Source organism: Mirounga leonina, unplaced genomic scaffold, assembly GCF_011800145.1.
Source record: "Mirounga leonina isolate KUSES-001 unplaced genomic scaffold, KU_Mleo_1.0 Mir_168, whole genome shotgun sequence".
Lineage (NCBI taxonomy): Eukaryota > Metazoa > Chordata > Mammalia > Carnivora > Phocidae > Mirounga > Mirounga leonina.
Window position 1 is genome coordinate 39326514 of NW_023270426.1, and position 24645 is coordinate 39351158.

The following is a 24645-nucleotide window of genomic DNA, read 5'->3' on the forward strand; positions in this document are numbered from 1 at the left end:
AAGAAAGAAAAAATAGTCGTGTGATTAGTTGAATTTTTTCCACAGATTTGACTTATTTAATGATTAGTGTACAATATTTCAAAATACCATGTTTAATGGCTAAAATCCATTATGTATTTAATTTCTTACCAAAATAACACTAAGTTGGAGAGTTAGTTCTAAGACGAGAGGGAAAGTTAACTCCATAGAACATTTAATGATTTATAAAATATTTTACTTTGGGTGAAGAATTCTGACAAAGAAATGATTATATTTAGTAAAATAAAATAAAATAAAATAAAACATAGCATTTTTGTGATCCAAAGGCAGCATGATTCAGCCACGATACCCATTATGGGAAAGTTGGAATTAATTAATTATACAGTAAATATGTCTTGTACATTGTTTTGCTCTACTTTAGGGGGGCCAGAAATTGAGCAGGAAAAGCCTCCTAGAGACCTCCTCCAAATGCAGCTCCTTATCTGCTCTTGTCCTGTGCTACGGGGGCAGGGGAGGGGGTGCCTTGTGCTTCTCACACGGCCACGTGGAGCCGCCAAGATGGCTGACACTCTGGGGGGCAGTACTAGGACTACAGCACTGTACGGAGCACAGAGAAGGACTGTGGGGAAAGGAGGAGGGTTCTGTATCTCTTCTGAATTGGAAAATGTTTATTTTCCAGTACATGGGTAAGAAAGGGGCTCTGCTGATGATAACATTTTTATTTTCCACTATGTGTTTTATGGCACTGTGAGTATCTTCCTACCACAGTGTAGAAAAGCCTTTGAAACTACTTTTTAATACAGGTGAGCAACTAACTGAATTAATATAACTTATTTCTATGTAAATCACATGCTTTTTAGAAACACAGGAGTAAAGGTGGAATACCCCACAAACAGCCTCCATTTCCTCCATTTTTCTCACAGTGCATCTCCCAGTTATGGAAATGCTTGAAAGTGAGAAGAACTATCTAGATAAGGTTCCATACATGCATCTCATGTATACCGTGTTCATCTTGTTCACCATCAGGATGAAACTGTTGTAAAAGCCTTCCCTGAGCATAGCAGATACTCCATGTCAGGAGTACAAAGAACATAGGAAATTTGTCCCTATCATCAAGGAAATGATAGTGCAGTGGTATAATATTAGCTCAGAGAAGACTGGTTTGGTTTGTTTTGATTCCTGGGGAAATTTACGAAAATGGATAATATTGACATTGCTAGACACCAGAGGTCAAACTCAGGGCCTCCAAAGAGACACTGCTGGAACAGTGCTTCCCAGTGTCACTGGTGGACTGAAGATGGGCAGGAAAGCAAGAAGGAATGGAAGGGAGAGATGGAAAAGGAATTGAGGAAAATATGGATAGAGAAGAAAAAGGGTGGGAGAAATAGGAAATCAGGAGGATGAAAGTCAAAGTCGAGTGTGATAAAGAGACTCCCACTATAAATAAAGAAGCCCACCCCCATCTGCCGGGACAATGCCTAGCATTGCGGTGGAGGGTGCTCTATTGAACTCTTGAGGCTGCTCCACGATCAGATGTGTTTTTATTTCTCCCAAACAACTGACCACTTCTCACGAATATAAGAATAACCAGCTTTCCAAACTGGTATGTGCTTCATGGGTGGTTTCCCTTAACTTTTCCTCAAACATGCCTATTATATTATCCATAAACAAGCTAAAAATACACGGAAATCCCAAAGGAGCTGAAGGCAAAAAGCTTTGCAAGGCCCTGAGGAAAGTGGCCAACTTTTTGATGTCTTAGTTCTTAACAGTGATGAAGCCAGCTTAGTATGATTTCAAGGTACCGTACGGACTCTCTCCCCTACCTCTGTCCCCAACTTGAGCAAATATTTGTTCACTGAGGCCTGAAATTGATTTTTCAGGGGCCAGAGTTTTTCATTTCATAATCAGAAATTATTTTAAATGCATATTCACTCTCTTGGGTAAAGTAAAACATTGACTTGAAGTTACCATTTGCAAGCTGGTTGGTCCCTTTCCTGAGAGCAGGGCAGAGAGCCCACCTGATGTTAGAGAACTGGTACTCCACTCTGAGGACACCTGGTCAAAGCAGGGAAGCTACAGATAACTCCAGTTGGCCACTGTCCAGGGTTGTGGAGCACTCCTCTGCTGACTCGTGAATGTAGCTCAGAAGAATATGTATGAACTGACCCTAATTTTTCCAGCCTCCTCTTTCAGTAGCAACCCCCACCTCACCAGCTCCCCTATACCTTACCATGCCACTCTCCAGGCATTTTGAACTACTTGTAGATACCTGAACTTGCACCTTCTTTTCAGTTGCTCCTTGAACCTGGAACATATTATCCATTTCACATCCATCCCTTTCATCTGGCCTAGTTTCTGGGTCAGAACTGAGATGGGACTTCCTACAGGAACCCTTTTGTGGCCCTCCAATGCTGGGCTGATACACACTCAGTATGTCCTCCACACATCTCCATGGCACAGATTTTAACACCTTTTACATGGAGGGGTAGTTACCTGGTTTCTTGTTTGTTGTCCTCTCTAGATTTGATCTCCTTGAGTGTGTTCACCTCTGTATCCTCAGAATTTAGCATAGTGCCTAGAGGAGAGTTCCAATTAATAACTACTGAACGAATGAATGAACAGCTTTCATTCTGCATCTGTCACCAAAAGAGGAGTTTAATTGGTGGAAAATCTTGTCCAGAGATATGAGACTGAACTCATTCCTGTATTTCCCCTCGTATGAAAATCCATTGAAATAACGGAAGAAGATACAATGAAAAAAAAATTCATATTATTTCTTAGATTTGTCAGGGTAGAGTAACTACTGCATGAAACAACACCAAATCTTGACAGATTAGAACAATAAGAGTTCATTATTTATCCACATCATAGTCCAATGCCAGAGCTGGGATGGCTGGGCAGTGTTGCTCTTTCCATTATCCACATCCATTCAAAGGTCAGAAGGAGAAAAGAAAGCAAGTGGGATCACATGGGAAGATTTTTAGGAGCCAATTTGGAAGAGGCATACATCACTCCTACTTATAATCCATTGGCCGTAGCTCTGTCATGTGGCCCCTCCTAACTGTAAGAGGAAAAGAAAATAGAGATCAGCTAAAGAGTATAGTCTTCTATACCCCTGAAAAACAAGGAAGGATGCCCTCCACAAACCAGAAATTTTGGAGAATTTCGCAAAGCTCCAAAGCTATTGGGAATGGATTGGTGGATATAAATGACCAGGAGAAACCATAGCTGATAAGACACTCAAAAAGAAACAAAAGAAATTCAAGCAGGAGAAAATTACTGCAAAAATAAAATCAATTTCAGAAATACTTTGAAGTTGGAATCAACAAATGCAAATCACAGGAAGGATTTCTGGGACTGTTGTCAGGGCAATTAGGTTTGAAATTGCATTCAGAAAAAGTTGGGCTGCCCCACACTGAGTAATAGAGAGACCATCACTGCTCCTCGCCCCAGGAGGACATCTGGTGTGACTGTCAGGACGGGACAGCGGAGCAGAGTGTGAAATAACTCTGCGCCTCCATAAAGACAGCAGTAGAAGAAAAAGGAAGTGAGCACATTACTCCAGTGTTTTTCCCAGGCTAAATTGCTCAGTGTATGTCACTGTGGTAGGAGTTTTAAACAGGAAACTCTGAGTAGACAGGGGGCCCAAAAACCAGGCCAAGTGCCCAGGTAACTTATCACTGGAGATGACAAACACCCAGAAGACAAGCTTGAAACACACATTTTGCAGGCACACATCCTGTCCCTTCTCCTTAATCACCAGAAGGAAGACACTATAATCAGAATGATAGGCAAACAGAGATCCTCATAGATAAATCTGGATAGACATCCAGGGATGTCAAATTTTTAAAAAATAATAAAAAAGCCAACACGCCAGAAAGGGGATGCCAAATGCAACAACTAATTCTTGAAGAACAAATTTTAAAGTGGGAACAGATGAAGAATTTAAAATATATGTAGTTGATATTCTTAGAGAGATTTATGAGTTTACCATACCCATAAAACAATAATAGTCTGTAACAAAAAGGATGCAGCCAGATTTGTTGGGGATAAAAATGTTATCAATCGAATAAAAACTAAATAGACGGGTTAATTGGTATTGGGAGCCAACCCTCCAGTCTCTTGCATTTCTGTACATCTTGCACAGTGAGGCATTGACTGCCCTTTGTTTTATAGTATCTTTTCAAGTATATTTATTTAGTAAATGCCTTGGAAAATAGAGATAATGTCTGTCTCCAGAGCAGGGCATACTGACTATTCAGTATAATGAAAATGTTTCCCTCTGGGGCAAAGGACAGACATGCTTATAGAAGACAGGATCCCCAAGCTCAGGGTCCCTCTCCTGTCACACGGCCCTATGTTCCATAGATAGTGATCTGGCCCTTTCTGTGTCTCCCTGTGGGAATTAGGACTCAAGAAACCAACACAAATGCTTATAGTCTGGCCACTGCTGTTCTGTGAGTAATGAACTGTTTCTGTCTCTGACTGAGAAGTCTCAAGTCTTCTTCCACGATCCATGAGACTGTGGCAGGCTAACTCACAGGTAGAGTAAAATCTCGGACCCTTCACAGTTCTTAGCAATTATTATAATGAATATGCTTAGACCCTAAAATAGTGAACTATAAGATCAAGTCAAGGTATTCTCCCAGAATTCAACCCCCAAAATAAATGTGGAGTATGGGGAATAGTTAAGAAACATATAGGATGGGTGGCTCAGTCATTGGGCGTCTGTCTTCGGCTAGGGTCATGATCCTGGGGTCCTGGAATCAAGTCCCGTGTCGGGCTCCTTGCTCAGCAGGGAGCTTACATCACCCTCTGCCTGCCACTCCCCCTGCTTGTGCTCTCTCTCTCTCTCTTTCTCTGGCAAATAAATAAATAAATAATAAAATCTTAAAAAAAAAAAAAGAAAAGAAACATATAGGATGGTTCCAGAGACTCCAATAAGAAAGAGGAATTCTGAAAGAATGGAGAGAACAGAGAAGTAGATAACCAAGAAAAATAGAAAAACTTTTCCCAAACCTAAAAGAAAGAAATACTTAAATTGAAAATGCCATAACATCTCAATGAATCACTCCATAGAGTACTTAGTAACCACTAAGGGAAAAGGGTACCTCTATAATGGTGGATCCCTTTTTCTCATTGGAATGAAAGCTTTTGGCAGAAACCAAGCAAACAATAATACTTAACTAACAATAATGGGACAAAGTGACTTATGAGCTTTCTGATGCACTGCACTAAGAAAGATACAATATCACTTCTATAATATGCTTGCCGAAAAATGTTTACGCTGAACCTACGCATGCAGAAACAAGAAAACGAATCCAAACTGAAAGACTCTCTCTAAAACAACTGGCCTGAACTCTTCATTCAAAAATATTAATGCATTGGTGGTTCAGTGGTAGAATTCTCGCCTGCCAAAAATATTAATGACGTGAAAGACAAAAAGACAAGGGTGCTGTTCTACATAAAAGGAGAATAAACAAAAAGGACAACCAAATGCAGTGCACAATCCTTAACCGGAGCCTTCAATTAAAAAAAAGCTAGAAAAAAACATTATTGAAACAATTGGGGAAATGTGAATATAATCTATAAATAATAGTATTGTATCAAACTGTATTGAATCATATTTAATCCAAGTTAAATATTTTTTTTGGCGTGATCATTATTTTGAGTTTATGGAGGAAAACATACTTGTTCTTTAGGAGATATATGCTGGAGTATTTAGAATAAAGTGCCATTAATGACTGCAACTTACTCTTAAATGGGTCATTAAAATTATATTTAAATATATAGTTTTATATATATAAATTATATATAAGACATATAATCTCTATATATGAAACCTATATACATATACATACATATAGAGAGATACAGAGAGAGAAATAAAGGAAAATATAACTAAATGTTAACAGTTGGTAAAACAAGAATATCTGGGTGTCCATTGTATTATTGCAAGTTTACAGTAGGTTTGCAAATTTTCAAAATAAAAAAAGGGAGATGAGAGATTGCAAATGACAACAAAGATTAACATAAAGAGAAGCTACACTTACACTATTTAGGGAGCCATCTCAATAATTAAAAATTTAAAGATAATACCCTAAAAATTTTCCAGAGAGCCATAAACAGGCTACATACAAATCACTCTGGATATGGACATTAAGATAAGGACATAGTATCTTCCAAGTTTGAGAGAAACTTACTTTGAAGATAGATTTCTACATCCAGCCAATTAAAATTTAAGCGTGAGCACAAAGAGAGAGAAAGAGAGAAGAAAAAAGTATTTTCGGTTACTTAAAGAGTAAAAAATTTTGCATTCCACAGATATGCTCTGAAATAATTAGTCGAGGATATGCTGCAACAAAACTGAATCCAAGAAAGCTAAAGATGTGGAACTCAAGAGATGGTATACAAAGAAATCAGGAGCCATGAATACATAGCATTAGAGATATGAAAGCTACAAGAAAGAAGCATATTCAAATTTATATACTATTAAAAATGTATTTAATTTGTTAACAAATACATAAGCAAGATAATTTCTAAGAGACGAGTACCATGAAGGCAATAAACAGACTCTGTACTAGGAAGGGATGCACTGAGTACATGAAAGCAATTATTATCTACGTGCAGAGTGAACTTGACCCCACAAATACTCTGGAATTGAAAACCCCTTAAACTCATACTGATCCCTTCTGTCTTTTTAAGATGTTTCAGCCAGAGAAGATACAATATGATCAAAATTCTGCAGAGATTGTGTGAGCTGATAGCACTATACTGCAAGCCCAGCATCCAAGGTTTTTATTTTTGTTCATCTATATTAGCAGAGTTAGAACTAGTCACTGAGAAATGAGAAGGAGGAGATGACTTGGCATTACAAGCTCACAGGTGTGTTTTGGGAATATATGAACAGTTATTTTGCTTTGAAAAGGTTACAGAATGATCTTTGTCTTATGTAAGTATTATGGAAGTATTACGGGCAGTAAGTATAAACACACTGATTGTGGATTGGATTTTATTTATGCCTTTTCGTGTAAAAAGTGTATATATATATTTTTTATATATGAGGGAGGTAGAGAGAGGACTCTGAGAAAGAGTGTGTCCTCCCCTGTCCTCATCCGAATGAAAGCTCTGACCACAGGACAGGGGCTACGGTGGCCCCAAGCCAAGCAAAGCCCATAAGCCCATAAGTGTATCTTCTTCCTTTCCCTTTTGCTGCCCAAACCATACTGTGTTCCCCAAGGCATTTCTACTCCACAGGAGGACCACGGGAACCATGTGTGCTTTCAGATGGCCCAATCCTTCAGAGTCCTGAGCAACAGAGGACTGGGTTTAAGGAGCCCCCCACCCCCCCACCCCCGCCTTTTGCTTCTCTCTCAGATCTTAGCCACCCCTGTGGAACTGCTTCCTAAGGCGGACCCTGCCCAGCGGGGGGTGGCAGATGGACTGTATTTGTTGCACTCTCCCAGGAAGCACGATGCAATTGCTTTTAAGAGGTCAGTGCCCTCCAACTGTGAAATGGTAATATGCTAAATTACGTGCTTAATTAAATTTCACCCCAACAGTATACCATAAAATTGGAAAAGCAATTCCATCACTCAGGAGCAATGAGCATAAAGTACACACAAAAGGATCAAAAGTTCTCATCAGTAAACTTATGTTTGTGCTTTGGCTGAAAATTCAGAGGTCCATTTCTACTATAGGTTGATGAATGGCGTACAGTTAATAACCACTTAATCGCTTGTCTCTTTTTCCTCGTGTTGCTGCCATATAGGTTAGAAATGACAGGGATGAGATTTTTGCTAGTCTCCTTCAGTCAGGAATCCAAGGGGAAATCTTCCTATTAGATTTTACCATCCTGTTCACAAGTGTCTTTAATTTTTCTGTTTATATTGAGTTTTTTTTAAGATTTTATTAATTTATTTGAGAGAAGAGAGAGAGCACGAGTGGCTGGGAAGAGTAGAGGGAGAGGGAGAGGGAGCAGCCCATTCGCCACCGAGCAGGGAGCCCAATGCGGGGCTCGACCCCAGGACTCTGAGATCATGACCTGAGCCAAAGGCAGATGCTTGACCGACTGAGCCATGCAGGCGCCCCTATATTGTTTTTTTTTAACCATGCAGAACACACATCAGGATTAGGGAAACTGAGCTAAGAGGTAGCCTGGTGTAGCTGCTATCTCATGAATATTCAATGATATGGGCTATCACATATTCTTAACAACTCCTCTACAGCTGCAGCTACATACTACAAATAACACTGAATAAAAGAGTAAAAGAAACAATCTAGCATCAAGCCCAGTACCTGATACTTGGCTAACACTCGGGAAATGTTTGTAAGTGAATAAATGAATTAAAGAGTGAATGAACAACTGGTAAAACTCAGATCTCCCGCTTCATAAGCCATTCCTATGATACCAGGACACACCCTTGCAAATGACAATGTTCAAGGCCAAATAAAAGATGTTTTTTTTTTTAATTTTTTTTTATTTATTTGACAGAGAGAGACACAGCAAGAGAGAGAACACAAGCAGGGGGAGTGGGAGAGGGAGAAGCAGGCTTCCCGCCAAGCAGGGAGCCCAATGCGGGGCTCAATCCCAGGACCTTGGGACCATGACCTGAGCCGAAGGCAGACGCTTAACGACTGAGCCACCCAGGCACCCCTAAATAAAAGATGTTAACAGGGGCGCCTGGGTGGCTCAGTTGGTTGGGCGACTGCCTTCGGCTCAGGTCATGATCCTGGAGTCCCGGGATCGAGTCCCGCATCGGGCTCCTTGCTCTGCGGGGAGTCTGCTTCTCCCTCTGACCCTCCCCACTCTCATGTGCTCTCATTCTCTCTCTCACAAATAAATAAATAAAATCTTTAAAAAAAAAAAAAGATGTTAACAGACGATATCTGGGCCATAGATTATAACTCCCATTTATTTTCATATGAATTTATTACTGAACCAATTTGGAGATTTGTTTCTGGAAAGTACTGATTTATTCACTTGAGATGAGACATGGTAAATGCAAGTCCTGGACTGGCAGTGCACTGCTGTGGATGGCTACCCAGTAAGTACATGGCACTTTAGTCGATGGCACTTTATGGTCCCAGCAGAGCCAGTCTGGATCTTGAGGCTGAACTATTTCCTCATAGAAGGATAAATGGAAGGAGGTTGGAAAGCCAAGGAAATGGAAGGCAAGTCCACAATCTCCTGTTTCCTACATTCTAAGATAATACTTCTTTCCACATACTGGGTCCCAAAACTTTTTTTGTTTAAGGGATATGAATCCAAGACAGTGTCAGAGTCAGAGAGAAGGGCAGGAGCTCCCATTCTTCCTGCTGGGTGTCACCTGCTCCTGGCCATCTTAGTTGCCCTTGAATCAAAGAACAAAAAAGCAGCTTGATTTCATAGGCTGAAACTCCCCTCTCAAGCTGACCTGATCTACCTCACTAAGAATGGATTATAGAGTCCCCATACTCCATCAAAGACTGACTTTTACCTTGATCTTGGGTATCTACAAACTGGGATCTACAAACTATCTTGTGAAACATGCTAAACACACAAGTACATATATTTATATAGCTAGAGATAGAGATATCTATATTCATGTTATTCAGAAACAACTGAATTAGTATTGTATTTAGTATTCAGAAAGTAACTGGGGTTAATGGAGCCTCTGACTCAAAGCACAGACAATCCTTGCAATGATACCTTGGCTAAAGAACTTGAATTTATGATTTCTTGTCTTTTTCTCTTTACCAACACCCCCACCACCACCCCCAACTTAGGAAAGGAGCCTGGTGGGGGAACCAAGAGTTTGGATTGCAAAATTGAGGAGAGTACTGAAACACCTGCTCTAGAGGACTCCTCATCATCCCCTGTAGATATTCAGCAACATTCCTGGCAGGTTTCCACAGACATTGAGAACACTGAAAGGTAAGTGGGAAGTAACCCTAAATAGACTTCCAGTATTCCTCCAGTTAATACTCTTAAGGGCTATAAAAGTTGAGATTTTTCTCTTTCAGATTCAGCTTTTGTCTTTCAGATTCAGATTTTAGAAATCTCAGAAAATTGAGGCAACAGAAGGTAAGGAGTCTAAATCCTGCAGTAGAATGTTAGCAGAATTTCCAGTAGTCACAGGCTCCCAAGCCTCTTTTTATCCCACTCTACCACACTGTGTCTCCATGGAAATGAAAACAGTATGCTTCCTTGGGAAGGAGAAAGTTGAATCTATATACCATCACAGCTCACCCACTGGGCTAGGGACCAAAATTTCCATTTGTTTAAAGGAGAAGAATCCAAAATCATGCAAAGATGTCAACAGTAAATTCTTGCATTTCAGGTGTATGGAATGGCCTGCTGAGCTGTCAGTCAGAGGCTAAGCATTCTGTCCAGTTGACAGCTTTTCATAGATCTCCCTTCTCTTGCTTTCCCAGAATGTAGCTGATGGCCCCTTAGTGATCAAAGCAAGTTAATGCATTTGTCTTAACAAGCAGTAGCTCACTGATAGAGAGGGAGTTTCCTTCTTGAGAAGTGATTCTACAGTGATTCAATTTCATTTGGGGAAAGGAAGCAATAATAACATAATAATACATGCCATGGCTCATCTAGATGCTAAAAATGCCATTCTGTGAGGCAGGAAGATGAGGCCCTTGTTTATTGGCCTTCATAGTGATCTCATGTCCTTTGCTACTAATGTCCCTAGAGCTGACACAAAGCAGTTGAATGAATACTGGGCAATTCCACTGAGTGCTTTGTGTGGAGTTGAATCATTGACAAGATAATGAACATTTTATTTTTTTATTTTTAGAAATGTAACACACAATGGCATTTATAGCCATTGTGGTTCTACTTTCATATTGTAATATAATTCTAAAGCTAATTACTGAATTTCTGTGTTTATAGAAAATTGAAGCATGTGGTAATTATGTGCTATTAATAAAACTTGGATTTTGTATAAGCTTGGAAATCTAACAATTCAAACAATAAAGCTGTTTGGCACGGTCTGATACAGCTATAGACAAATGGTGAGGGAATGATTTATCTTAATTTATGAAATAGAAAATGCTTTGCTCTATTCCCAGGAAGAAATATCTGCCAGAGTGCCATGATCAGGGCATAATCCATCAGCAAAGACACTTTCCCTTTCAGGCACCTTGCACAGCAACTATATCTAAGCCTTTTGAGCTTGTAAGAAAGCAAGCTATGGCTGGCAATAAAAATAAGAGAGGGTGCAGTTAGGTTCAAGATGGTGTCGTAAGATGTGAACTCACTCCCTCCCATGGACCCAACAAATATACAATAATAATTTCCTCTGAAAAAGACCAGCAAATTGGATGACCAGAGCCTCCACAACAAAGGACAAAAAGGACAGCACTGAGATAGGAGAAGCAAAGACCCTGCCTTGCCAAAAAAGACTCCACCATAAGTGCTGGGATCCACAATCAGGAAGGGTCTCAAAAGTACAGAACTTTTTCCTAAGAAGTGAGGGGTCTGTGCTCCATGTCAGGCTTCCAACCCTTAGGCCCTGCATGAGAGATATGAGACCCCCTAAATACCAGACTTTGAAAGCCAATGAGGATTATATCCAGGATAACTATAAAACTGAAGGGAATGGAGAACCCACTCTTAAGGACTCATGCACAGATTTGCTTGCCCTGGGAACCAGCACAAAAACATGAATTTGAAAAGTTCCTAGATCGTATGTGAAGGAAACCAACTTACTAATCTTAAAGCACTTCCCAGAGAGGCAGGAAAGTGTTGGGACCTTATATAGAGACAGAGACAATGGCAGCCACTATATATGTGACCTCTTCCTACCTTGCTAAGTTTGGTGCTGGTGGGCACCATTTTGGAACTATCCCTCTAACCTCTTAGAGCTGGTGGGCATGCTCAGGTGAGAATCCCACACACCATCAGAGCAAAACCACATGTCACAGCCAGACCAAGGGCCAATCCCACCCACCCCCATACCACAGATACAACCCTGCCACAGCAGATGGGTGTGTGCAGTCCATATTGAGGATAATCCTTGAGCGCCTAGTTCCAGTGGTCAGAGGGGATTGCATATCTGGGTTCCACATGACCTCTCTTGCCCAAAGACATTCTTCCAATATTGGAAGGGGTAGTGAATTTGACTAATACATACAAACAAACACAGAGAATAAGACAAAGTGTTTCAACAAAACATTATGTTTCAAACAAAAAAACAAGATAAAATATCAGAGAAAAATATTAATGAAACAGACATAAGCAACCTATGTGATAAGGATTAAAGTAATAGTCATAAAGATACTCAGTGAACTCAGAAGAATGGATGAATATGGAAATCCTCAACAAAGAGACAGTAAATATAAGAAAGTTCTAAAGAGTAGTTACAGAGCTGAAGAATACAATAACTAAACTGAAAAGTATACTGAAGGGGTTCAAGAGCAGACTGGATGAAGCCAAAAATCTGATCAGCAAGCTAGAAGAGAAAGCAATGGAAGTCACCTGAGCAGAAGAGCAAAAAGAAAAAGAATTGTAGAGAATGAAGATAATTTAAGGGACCTCTGAGACATCAAATGGAATAATGTTTGCCTTATCAAGATTCCAGAAAGGGAAGATAGAGAAAAAAAGCCAGAAAACTTATTTGAAGAAATAGTAGTTGAAAACTTTTTTAATCTGGGGAAGAAATCCAGGTTTAAGAAGCACAGAAAGTCCTGAACAAAATGAAACAAAGAGATCCACAAAAAGAGACGCTAGAATTAAAATGGTAATTTTAATAATAATTAAAATTATAAAAGTTAAAGAGAGAATCTTAAAAGCAGCAAGAGAAACCCCATAAGTATGCCAGCAGATTTTTCAACAGAAATTTTGCAATCCAGAAGAGGGTGGCATAACATATTCAAAGTGCTGAAAGGAAAAAAAATTCACCAAGAATTCTCAGCAAGTTATTATTCAAAATTGAGGGAGAAGGGATCCTGGGTGGTTCAGCTGGTTGAGTGTCCGACTCTTGATCTAGGCTCAGGTCTTGATCTTGGGTTCATGGGTTCGGGCCCCACATTGGGCTCTGCACTCAGTGTGGAGCCTACTTAAAAAAAAAAAAAAAAATTGAGGGCGAGATTAAGAGTTTTCCAGATAAGCAAAAGCTATAAAGGAGCTCATCACCACTGACCCAGCATCACAATAAATGTTAAAGGGACTTCTCTAAACTGAAAAGAAATGGCACTAATTAATAACAAGGAAATATATATGAAATCCTCCTGGAAAAGGTAAACATATAGTAAAAGTAGTGAATCAATCACTTATAAAGCAACTATGAAGGTTTAAAGACAAACATAATACAGTTAACTGAAACTACAAGAATTAAAGAATGCATAAAATTAAAAGACGTAAAATGTGACATCAAAAACATAAAATGGCAGGGGTAGAAGAAATGTAAAGTTTTGGAATGTTGCTATTAACTCAAAACAGACCATTATATACATAGGAACTTACATGTGAACTTTATGGCAAGCCATGAAGCAAAAACTTACCATAAAAACACAAAGAGGTGCCTGGGTGGCTCAGTTAGTTAAGCATCTGCCTTAGGCTCAAGTCATGATCCTGGGGTCCTGGGATCGAGCCCCATATTGGGCTCCCTGCTCAGCAGGGAGCCTGCTTCTCCCTCTCCCTCTCTCCCTGCTTGTGCTCTCTCTGTCTCCCTCTCTCTCAAATGAATGAATAAAATCTTTGAAAACACACACACACACACACACAAGAAAATGAGAAGAGAATCTAAACAAAACACTAAAGAGAGCCATCAAACCACAAGGTAAGAGAGAAAAAAGAGAGAAACAGAGAGGAATTACAAAAACAGCCAGAAAACAATCAACAAAATGGCAATAATTACTTACCTATAGTTACTTCAAATGTAAATGGACTAAACTTTCCAATCAAAAGACATAGAGTGGCTGAAGGGATACATAAAAATAAGACCCATCTGTATGCTACCTACAAGAGACTCACTTCAGGACACACACAGACTGAACTTGAAGGGATGAACAAAGATATTTCATGCAAATGGAAATGAATAGAAAGCTGGTGTAGGAATATTCATAATAGACAAAGTAGACTTTAAAACAAAGACTGTAATAATAGACAAAGAAGGGCATTACATAATGTAAAAGGGTCAATCCAACAAAAAGACATACCACTTTTAAATATCAAGTATCTTTTCTGACTACAGTGGTATGAAACCAGAAGTCAATTACAAAAAGAAAGCTGGAAAAAAAACACAAAAATGTGGAGATAAAACAACATGCTTTTAAACAACCAACAAGTCATCAAAGATGTCAATGAAGAAATAAAAAAAAAAAACCTAGAGACTAATGAAAACAGAATTATGACATACCAAAACCTGTGGGATGTAGCAAAAGTGATCTAAGAGGGAAAATCATAGCAGACTTACCTCCATAAGCATGAAAAATCTCAAATAATCAATCTAACTTTACACCTACAGGAGCTAGGGGAAAAAAAAAAAAAACAAGCAAAGTCCAAATTCAGTAGAAAGAAGGAAATAATAAATACAGAGTGGAAAGAAATGAAATAGAGACCTAAAAATTAATAGAAAAGATCAATGAAACTAAGAGCTGGTTCTTTGAAAAGATAAAAGAAACTCAAAAACCTTTATCTAGACTAGAGAAGTCTAGACTAGACCAAGAAAAAAGAGAGAAGGTTCTAATAAATAAAATCAGAAATGAAAGAGCAGAATTTACAACTGACATCACAGAAATACAAAGGACCATAAAAACTATTACAAACAATTATACGCTAACAAAGTGGACAATCTGGAAGAAATGGGTAAATTCTTAGAAACATACACTCTTCCAAGACTGAATCATGAAGAAATAGAAAATCTGAACACACTGATTACTGGTAAGGAGATTGAATCAGTAATCAAAAATGTCCCAACAAACACAAGTCCAGGAACAGACAGATTCACAAGTGAATTCTAGTAAACATTCCAAGATTTAATACCTATCCTTCTCAAATTCTTCCAAAAAATTAAAGAGGAGGAAACACTTCCAAAGTCATTTTATGAGGCTAGCATGACCCTGATACCAAAATCAGAGAAGAACATCACAAAAAAAGAAAATTGTAGGTCAATATCACTGATGAATATTAATGTATAAATTCTCAAAAAAAATATTAGCAAACTGAATACAATAAAATAAAAGGACCATACACCATGATCAAGTGTGACTGATTCCAAGGATACAAAGATGGTTCAACATCTGCAAATCAATCAACGCGACACACCGCATTAACAAAATGAATCATCTCAATAGCTACAGAAAAAGTATTTGACACAATCCAACACCATTTTTAATAAAAACTCAACCAAGTGGGCATAGAGGGAACATATCTCAACATAATAAAGGCCATATATGACAAACCCACAGCTAACATCACAGTCAATGGTGAGTAGCTGAAAGTTTTTCCTCTAATATCAGGAATAAGACAAAAATGGCCACTTACCACTTTTATTCAACATAGTATTGAACATCCCAACCAAAATAATTAGGCAAGAAAAATTTAAAAAAAAAATCCAATGATAAAGGAAGTAGCAAAACTGTCTCTATCTGCAGATGATGTGATACTAAGAAAACCTAAGAGACTCCAACAAAAAAATGGTTAGAACTAATAAATGAATTCAGTAAAGTACCAGGATACAAAAATCAACACACAGAAATCTTTGGCATTTGTATATACTAATCACAAATTATCAGAAAGAGAAATTAAGAAAATAATTCCATTTAAATTGCATCAAAAACCCAGGAATAAATTTAACCAAGTTGAAAGACCTACACACTGAAAACTGTAAGACACTGATGAAAGAAAATGAAGACATAAATAAATGGGAAAAAAAATTCCATGATCATGGATTGGAAGAATAGAGTTAAAATGTCCATACTACCCAAAGCAATCTACAGATTCAGTGCAATCCTTATCAAAATTCCAGTTAATCTTCAAAAATTAACTCAAAATGGATTAAAAACCTGAATGTAAGATCTGAAACCATAAAATTCCTAGAAGAACACATACACAGTAAGCCCCTCAACATGAATCTTAGTGATATTTTTTGTGCATCTGATTCCAAAGGCAAGGGAAACAGAAGCAAAAATAAACAAATGGGATTACATCAAACTGAAAATCTTTTGCATAGTGAAAGAAAAGGTCATCAAAACAAAAATGTGATCTACTGAATGGGAAATTTTTGCAAATCATATATCCAACAAAGGATTAAGATCCAAAATATATAATGAACTCATACAACAACAACAAAAAGAAACAATCCAATTAAAAAATGGTCAGGGGATCTGAATAGACATTTTTTCAGAAAAGACATATAGATGGCCCACAGGCACACAGAAAGATGTTCAACATCACTAGTCATCAGGAAAATGCAAATCAAAACCACAATGAGGTATCGCCTCCCACCAGTTAGAAGAGCTAGTACCAAAAAGACAAGAAATAACAAATACTGGGGAGGATGTGGAAAAAAAGGGATCTCTCATACCAATTGATGGGAATGTAAACTGGCACAACCACTATGGAAAACAGTATGGATATTTCTCAAAAAAAATAAAAATAGGACTACCATATGATCCAGCTATTCCATGTCTAGGTATTTATCCAAAGAAAACAAAAATTCTGATTCAAAACTATACATGCACCCCTCTGTTCATTGCTGTATTATTTACAATAACCAAGAAATTGAAACAACCTAAATGTTCATCAATGGATGAACGGAAAAAGAAGATGCAGTGTATGTGTGTGTGTGTGTGTGTGCTATAATGGAATCTACTCAGCTTGCTATTTGCAACAACATGGACAGACCGTGAAGTTATTATGCTAAGTGAAATAAGTCACACAGAGGAAAACAAATACCATATGATTCCACTCATATCTGGAATCTATAAAGGAAAACAAAACAAAAACAAACTTATAGATACAAGAGAGCAGATAGATGATTACAGAGGGGAAGGGTGGGGGGGGTGGAGGTGGGTCAAATGGTTGAAGGGGGTCAGTTTTAGGGTAATGCATCATAACTAGACTTGTAGTGGTGATCACTTTGTAGTACATACAGATGGAAACTTACAATGTTGCACACCTGAAGCTTAAATAATGTTATATACCAATTTTACCTCAATTTTTAAAAAAAGAAGACTATAGCCCACAGTTTTGAAGTTCAGCCTTAAAGTCCAGATTCAGGTCCAAGGAGGTGGGAATGACTGAGACAAGTAGGCACAAGAGACCTGATCTGGTAAGGCAGCTTCCTAAGTTCTCCCTCTCTCTGCCTAAGAGATCAGTGCGTCTCACACTGGACTGCACATTAAAATCACCAGAAGGGCTTTTTAAAAACACTGATTCCTGAGCCCCATCCCCAGAAACCAGCTATATCAGGCTCTCACGGGGTGGGGTCCTGGCACATGATGATTCTCCTGTGCAGCACCACGCCTGGGAATTGGTGCTTTCCAGAGAGACCTTGCCTCAGTCTCACATATTGCATTCCTGACCCATTCCCACCATGTGCCCGTCCACCTCCCATCCCATCCACCCTTGAGAATTTTACAGGAAATCAGAATATGCCCCTTGCACTTCTGGATGTAGGGGCCCTGCCCTTCTTTTTCCCAATCCCCCACTCCCACCTTTTCTCTCTAGAAATACCCTTTGGGGCTCGTCAGCATCCGTGCCCCACAGACATATCCTCATACTTATGGAAAAGAATTCCAATTGTTTTTATGGGCTTATTTCTACACCTGACCCACAAGGCTGCTTTCTTCTCCTTTTCCAATCAGCTATTCCTGGGAAAGAGTTCCTTTTTACATGTTAGCCAGTACTTAAGGAGAGACCCTATGGGGTCTCTGGCCTCCCCCAGGACAAGTAGTCCTCAACCCATACTCAAGAGAACAGCTCTGTATCAAGAAATACACAGGGGCGCCTGGTTGGCTCAGTTGGTACAGCATGCAACTCTTAATCTCAGGGTTGTGAGTTCAAGCCCCACATTGGGTGAGGAGCCTACTTAAAAAAAGAAAGGAACTGAGGGTCCCTATTTCATACCTAAAATTAAATGGTGATTCTTTTTCTTCATATAGCAAAAGAAAAATAAGTTAGTAGATAGAATTTCCTCAACTTTCAGATTATTCTCCCCCCAAAACTTTATTAAATCCTTAGTACCTGCTGCTATTGCTTGCCTATTCTAGAGCTAACTAAAAGATGTATCTGATTTTTGCCCTTATAAATGAAATCGACCACTACGTCCTGTGATTTCAAGAGTACTAAGTCCAGGGATGACCACCAGAACATGTGAAGAACTACTGCCCCAAGGATTTGAAAAGTCCAACTGATTCCTATCCCAAACTAGAAGCCCCCTGGTATGGCTTCCTGCTCCACAGTTGGGTGGTTTTAGGATCACATATATTCCAAGATGAGAGAGCGGAGATGTTGGAAGGATGCAGTGGCTTACCTGCGTGGGAGAAGCTACAGGAAGGTCCATTTGTCCATCTGTCCCAGGTGCTTCTCTTTCCCTCCTCCCTCTCCACGCCCTCCACCCCATCGTGAAGAGCTCTTCTCTGAAGATTTTAGAATTCGTCAGTTTCCCATTATTCCAAGTCACTTCGATCGATGCTGAACCTTGTGAATCCCTAACACCTATGTTACACTGAATTTCAATCATGAGACAATATATTGCAAGTGAACCACTACAACCACAACAGCTATCTGACCTTAAAGCCTGAGAGCAACATCACCCAGCCTCAGTTTTGCCCAGAGTACCCCTGTTACACTAGTTGCATGTCCTTGACCTCCCTCTTAGAAATCTGCAATACTGGCCTTGTTATCAGAGACTCTTCTCTGATCTCAGCCAGGTCCAACCGAAGGCAGAGAAGAAGGCTCCTAGAGCAGAATGCCCTGTGGAAATGTTTGCCAGAGTAGTTCTCATTCCTTCCAAAACCATCAGTCTCAGATTTTTTTTCTTATAAAAGCAAAATAAATTCAACATTTGCCTACTGGAAACTAAAGCTAGTACAATTAAGCACAGACTCTCATCTCTCAATTGTCTCATAGAACAGACTGTTTGGGATTGCACTTCAAAAATTCACAGCTGATTTTTTTCTTCTTTTTATCACTTTTACAGAGACATGCGAGAAATGAAAAACCTTTTAAGCAAACTCAGGGAAACTATGCCTTTACCATTGAAAAATCAAGGTAAGTCTTGTCATTTTGAGGCAGAGGATGTTTTTAACCTGATAACCTTGGGACTTGTTTCTTGAGAAATTACAAATTTGTTTTACACAAACAATAGAAGGCACTGAATATACATTCCTCTCTCTCCAAGAAGATACAATAATGAAAATGGAGCCCCGCAGGCAAACACAGTTGTGCTCTGAGGAGAGCTGAGGTACACTCTGACCCTCAGAGGCCTCTTCCACTGGCCCTGTCAGGCAAGAGCATGTATTCGTTAACAAGCCCTGGAAAGCACTATACCAGGTGTGGCAAACACAAAACAACTGAAGACTTGGCCCTTGACTTTAAGAAGTTGGACATTAAGGAGGGCACTTGATGTAATGAGCACTGGGTATCATTTAAGACTGAGGAATCACTAACCTCTACCTCTGAAACCAGTAATACATTATATGTTAATTAGCTGAATTTAAATTTTAAAAAAAAGTTTACAGCCTAGAGGAGGACACTTAAGAAATTTCCAAACGGAGGGCACCTAGGTGGCTTACGCGATCGACTCTTGATTTCCACTCAGGTCCTGATTTCAGGATCCTCAGATGGAGCCCTGCTCAGGCTCCATGCTCAGGGTGGAGTCAGCTTGAAATTCTCTCTCCCTCTGCCCCTCACCCTCCCCGCAGGGCACTCTTTCTCTCTCTCAATAAATAAATAAAATCTTTAAAAAAAAAAAAAAGAAAGAAATCTCCAAAGAAAGACTTATGCCATCTAGATGTTTAATTATCTAAAAGAAGTAATAATAATTAACACATATTGAGACTTTACAGTGTGCCACTGTGATTCTGCACCCAATTCCAATGTGTGGGAGCCCTTTTCCACACCACCAAGCAATTCGTGGACACCAGTACGGTGTCCTGCAATTCATCTGCATTCTGAGATGACCTGGAGGACAGCACCAGATCCCCTAAATTAAGGGCTACAAGATTGCCCTCCCCCACCACTTGAGATGTACAGGTTGGAAGTTCCAAGGAGCCCCTCCATGGCTTCGGTTAATTTGCTACAGTGGATCATAGAACTCAGAGAAACATTTTACTTACTAGATCACCAGTTATCACAAAAGGATATAACTCAGGAACAGCCAGATGTCAGATGCAAGCGTAGGGTATGGGGAAGGGCAAGCAGATTCCATCCCTCCCCCAGTGCACCCCACTTCGCAGGTCTCTACTTGTTCACCAACCCGGAAGCTCTCCGAACCTGTCCTTTGTTGGTTTGTGGGAGGCTTCATTACACAGGTGTGACTGATTAAATCACGGGCCGTTGGTGATGAACTCAATCTTCAGTTCATCTCCCTTCCCCGGAGCTTGGGTTTGGGACTGAAAGTTCCAACCCTCTAATCACACTTTTGGTTCCCCTAGCAACCAGCCCCCATCCTTAGGCGGTTTTTGAAAGTATCTCATTAACATAACAAAAGACACCTTTCTTGCTATCATCCCTTAGGAAATTCCAAGGGATTTAGGAGCTTTGAGCCAGGAATGAGGTGGAAAACCAAAGACATGCCTTATTATAAATCACAATATCACAAACCACTATCCTAAATACTTCGCATGTATTAACTCTGTTAACTTATTTAATTCTCGTAAGGTCTTTGAGGGAAATGCTATTAATGTTTCCCAATTGACAGGAAACTGAGGCAAAGAGAGTTAACTAACTCAGCCAAGGTCACACAGAACTGTAAGTAGAAAGGTTGGGATGTGATCCCAGACAGTCTGTCTCCAGAGCTATCCTATGGGAATATACACCGTAACACAGAAATAGAGAAGGTATTTTCACTAGATTGTAACTTCCACGAGGGAAGGGCCTCTACATGTTTCTGTTAACTATTATTGTATCTTCTGTACCTAGAGCAATGCCCAGAACGACACCCAGCATACACAATAAATGTTTGTTAAATCTGCGCCCAACTTTGCAGCCCCGGGGGCTGATGATCTGTACGAAGGACCATCATCAGCACTGTCACAGAGCACGCGTGGGCCGAGCACCTGCCAGGAAGCGTCCGCTTGAGAGAGGGCTACGTAGAGGGTGGGGAAAGGGTTTTTAGAGTAAGAAAGAAACACCTCTGCTTTTCACTGAGCAAAGCAGAAGGAGGTCAGGGTGCTGCCTGGCTCTGAGATGATTTGGTAGCAGAGCTGGAGAGCCTGTTGGCTCGGGGAGCGGCTTGGCAGAAGGTGGAGAGGTGGAAGTGAGAACGCCAGGTGAAGAGGCCGAGAAGTAGTGTGGCCTGAGCGGCATGGGATGGAGGCAGGGTGTCAGAAGACAAGACGCAGGGGTGTGGAGCATCAGTCAGCTACCTGGAAGCACCCCTGCAGGGCCTGGGATCAGACTAACGGGCTTGCGCCCTCGGTGTAGTGCAGTGGAGACCTTGGGGTAGTTTCCGGAAGCAGATAGGGTGTAGTGAGGAGAGAGCCCTCCGGCCACAGCCTGGAAGATTGTTGCTAGAAATGCGCATGGTGGTGGGGACCGGGGCCTTTAGATGAAGGCCGATCCTTGGGTTCAAATGCTGGCTCTGCCACTTAGCAACTTTGTGCCCTGGAAAAATCTGTTTAACATCCAGCGATGTCAATTTCCTCATCCCTGAAAAGGAGATAAGAGCATTACTTACTTCAGGGGGCTGTTGGGGTTTAAATGAAGCACCGCAGGTCTTGTGTCTGCTCCCGACCTGGACAGATGCTTTGTTGTGATGACTGTTGCTGGTACCGGTATTCTTTACCAGCCAGCCCAGCCAGCCCAGCTCAGGAGAATGCCCCATCATCATCTAACAGAACAGCCCCAGCTTCTGCTCGTTGATCTGGAGCCCGCAGTACAGAACATTGGTCCCTGGGACTTTGGAGTTGGAGTTCATGTCTGAAGCTGTTCTGTTTCTTTATATGTTTGGCAAGTCCCCCTGGGGCAGCATGGAGGCCCCTCCCTATACCTCACCATCAGCTGCTCAGGAGAACGCCTGCCAGGGCGTGCAGAGTAAATGGCATGTGAGCCCTGTACTTTCTAGTGTAAATCAAACCATCCAAAACGTCCCCTCCACATTTCATGAAAATACATCCAACGGTTCCTGAAGCATGCATTAACGGAAAAACAGAAATTTCAGTTTAATTACTTGGGACATTTTTATAATCATAAAGAGTAGAAATATTTTGTGTGACTTTGTATTCTTTTATAAACAGGAAAAAGTAGAATTTTAAATACATTTTGAAAATGTAATAATAATAATAAATGATTGATACTGTGAGTAAAAACATGAGTGAAAAGGGCCCTAAATCTGTGTAGAGCATGAAAAGGAAAAAGCTAGGAGATTCAAAGGCCTGTTAGGAGGGAATGATGCAATAGGATTTTGAATAAAAAGAATAAAAAATTGAGGTGAAGGCTTCGATTCAGGTAAATTCAGGTTTCTTCACTTAGGGGAAAAATGGGACCCTCGGCATGAGATGCCACATCTCCGTTCTTTACGGGTTTCATGGGAATCATAGCATGATGCCACTTAAAGCTGACCAGTGGAGACAGGGGGTTGTGAGTCTGAACCAGAGGGTCTGAGAAAGCCTGAGGGAAGGAGAGCAAGTCTCTTGTGTCCCTCTGGGAACATTTTTTAGCAGATGCATATAGCACCATTTTAATGAACAAATCAGCCAGATTCTTCTGTCTGACTCTGTATACCAAGCTAGACCATAGGAGCTTTCCCATGACCTTCCTGGAATTCTTTTGCAGCTGATCTGTTTATTCTATGGGTGTAGGTGAACATATCCAAGAAACAGTGTGGGGTGAAATGTGGAAAAATATATTCCAGTTCTTTTCTCTAGGACCTTATTGTCAAAACATCTTTGTAACTGGATGAAAACCATTATAGAAAGCCATCTGGTTTTTTTTCTGGCTTCTTATTTCTTTTTTCTTTTTATTCCATTTACATGTGTGTTTGAAGCAGAGAGAAAAAAAAGGGGAACGATACCACGCCTGGTTTCCTTTGTTCCTACCTCAAACCCTGACCATGTGAAGATCCTGCCAGGCGGGCACTGGGGAAACCTCCCCCGGAAGGGCTCAGATGCCTGTGTTCTCCAGGCTCCACCCTAGTCTTCACCTCAGAAACTTCCATATTTATTTTCGCATTTAAAGATTCAGTCGTATCTTTCCCCCTCTTCCTACCACAATCAAAACTTGACAACAGTTTGTTGTAAAGTGATTTTCAGTGACAAATAAAGGAAGGTAGCCAAGAGCAGGAATTTTAATGGTTAGTGATTATGGCCTCCTTTTAGACAGTGCCTTTTCTTTCCCATCCTTCCAGTTTAAGGCTGGAGACACAGAGAGGCACAAAAGAAGAGCGAGCTGTCCTCCTTCTATGGCAGCCCCACAGCAGGCTCCTGACCACGTCCAGGTCTCCTGGCTCTCAGCCCACTGTTCTTTCCACTGCTTCAGCGCCTCTCCTGTCCTACATTCTGGGTCACTGGCAGTGCTGTAGGAAACTTCATTAATTACGATAGTCTTGCTGTGTCAAATGGATTACAAATGGAACCACCTGTGGAGAGCCTGCAAGGTTACTGACAAAGGCTAAAAGGAGACTGGAAAGTGAAGGGCAAGCATCTTCTGAATGTATGTTGTAATCAAACAAAACAAGTTGGCAGAAATAAATTAATCCTGAAAGACAGTTTCTCCTTTTCCAGAATTCTGACTTAATGAATGCTGTGGGGTGTGTTTGTATGTTCACTCTTGCCTAGAATTTGGTCATTGAGACCAGGCATTAAAATCGGTCTGAGGTGGATCCGTTGGGAATTGAATCTGTTCTAGAATGGGTCCCCTCCTGGGGACAGTGCGACTCCAGACTAAATTGGATCTAGGAACAGCTCCCCCAGATTCATACTGTCAGCCCACTCCAGTCTGGAGCCCCCATATCCACTCTAGCCATGTCATGGAGCAGGGTTTGATATCTGGCTGAAGAACATGAGGCAGTTATGCCACCCGATAGCCTAGAGATGATCTTTTAGGTCCTTTCACCAGGGCCTCCTAGAAGGACTTTGTGTGCTTCAGTCTGGTGTTCTCTGAATGTTACTCTGGGTAGTTTTTACTCCAGCAGCTCCATATCTTTTGTAATCTCTGCAACTTTCCATCCAGGATTCAGTATACCATATGTACTTCCTCTCTGTCCTCCAATTAATTCACACATCACTGATCACACATCACTTTCTTAATGCATTACTCTATGTTCAGCCCCTACTCACAAATGTTACATTCCTACTCATCCTCTTCTAGAGGAAGAACAGATGTTTTACCCTAGCATCTGGTGTCCCTGCAATCATCTAACATGAGCTGGGAATATCTCTCCCTCTAGAGGTTCTCTCTCTCAACAGAACAGACTGGATGAGAATCACCTGGAAAGACTTCCGAAATGACAGGCGTCCCCTCATAGAGATTGGAATAATGTTTCTGGGGTAGGGCATGTGAAT

The 24645-nt window shown here is 40.4% G+C and overlaps 1 protein-coding gene across 3 annotated transcripts in view; it reads left to right on the forward strand.

Moving 5' to 3' along the window:
- Positions 1–24645, forward strand: part of RGS7BP (regulator of G protein signaling 7 binding protein) — a 98531-nt gene that overhangs the window by 67892 nt on the left and 5994 nt on the right. The window contains exons 4-6 of one of the 3 annotated variants that reach the window (XM_035014510.1): positions 9748–9895; positions 19122–19192; positions 23490–23570. In XM_035014510.1, coding sequence (XP_034870401.1) covers positions 9748–9895; positions 19122–19192; positions 23490–23494 — 224 coding nt within the window. In that variant the 3' untranslated portion in view covers positions 23495–23570. Of the gene's footprint in view, positions 1–9747; positions 9896–19121; positions 19197–23489; positions 23571–24645 lie in introns of those variants that run through there. The other 2 variants (XM_035014512.1, XM_035014509.1) reach the window with 2 other exon arrangements.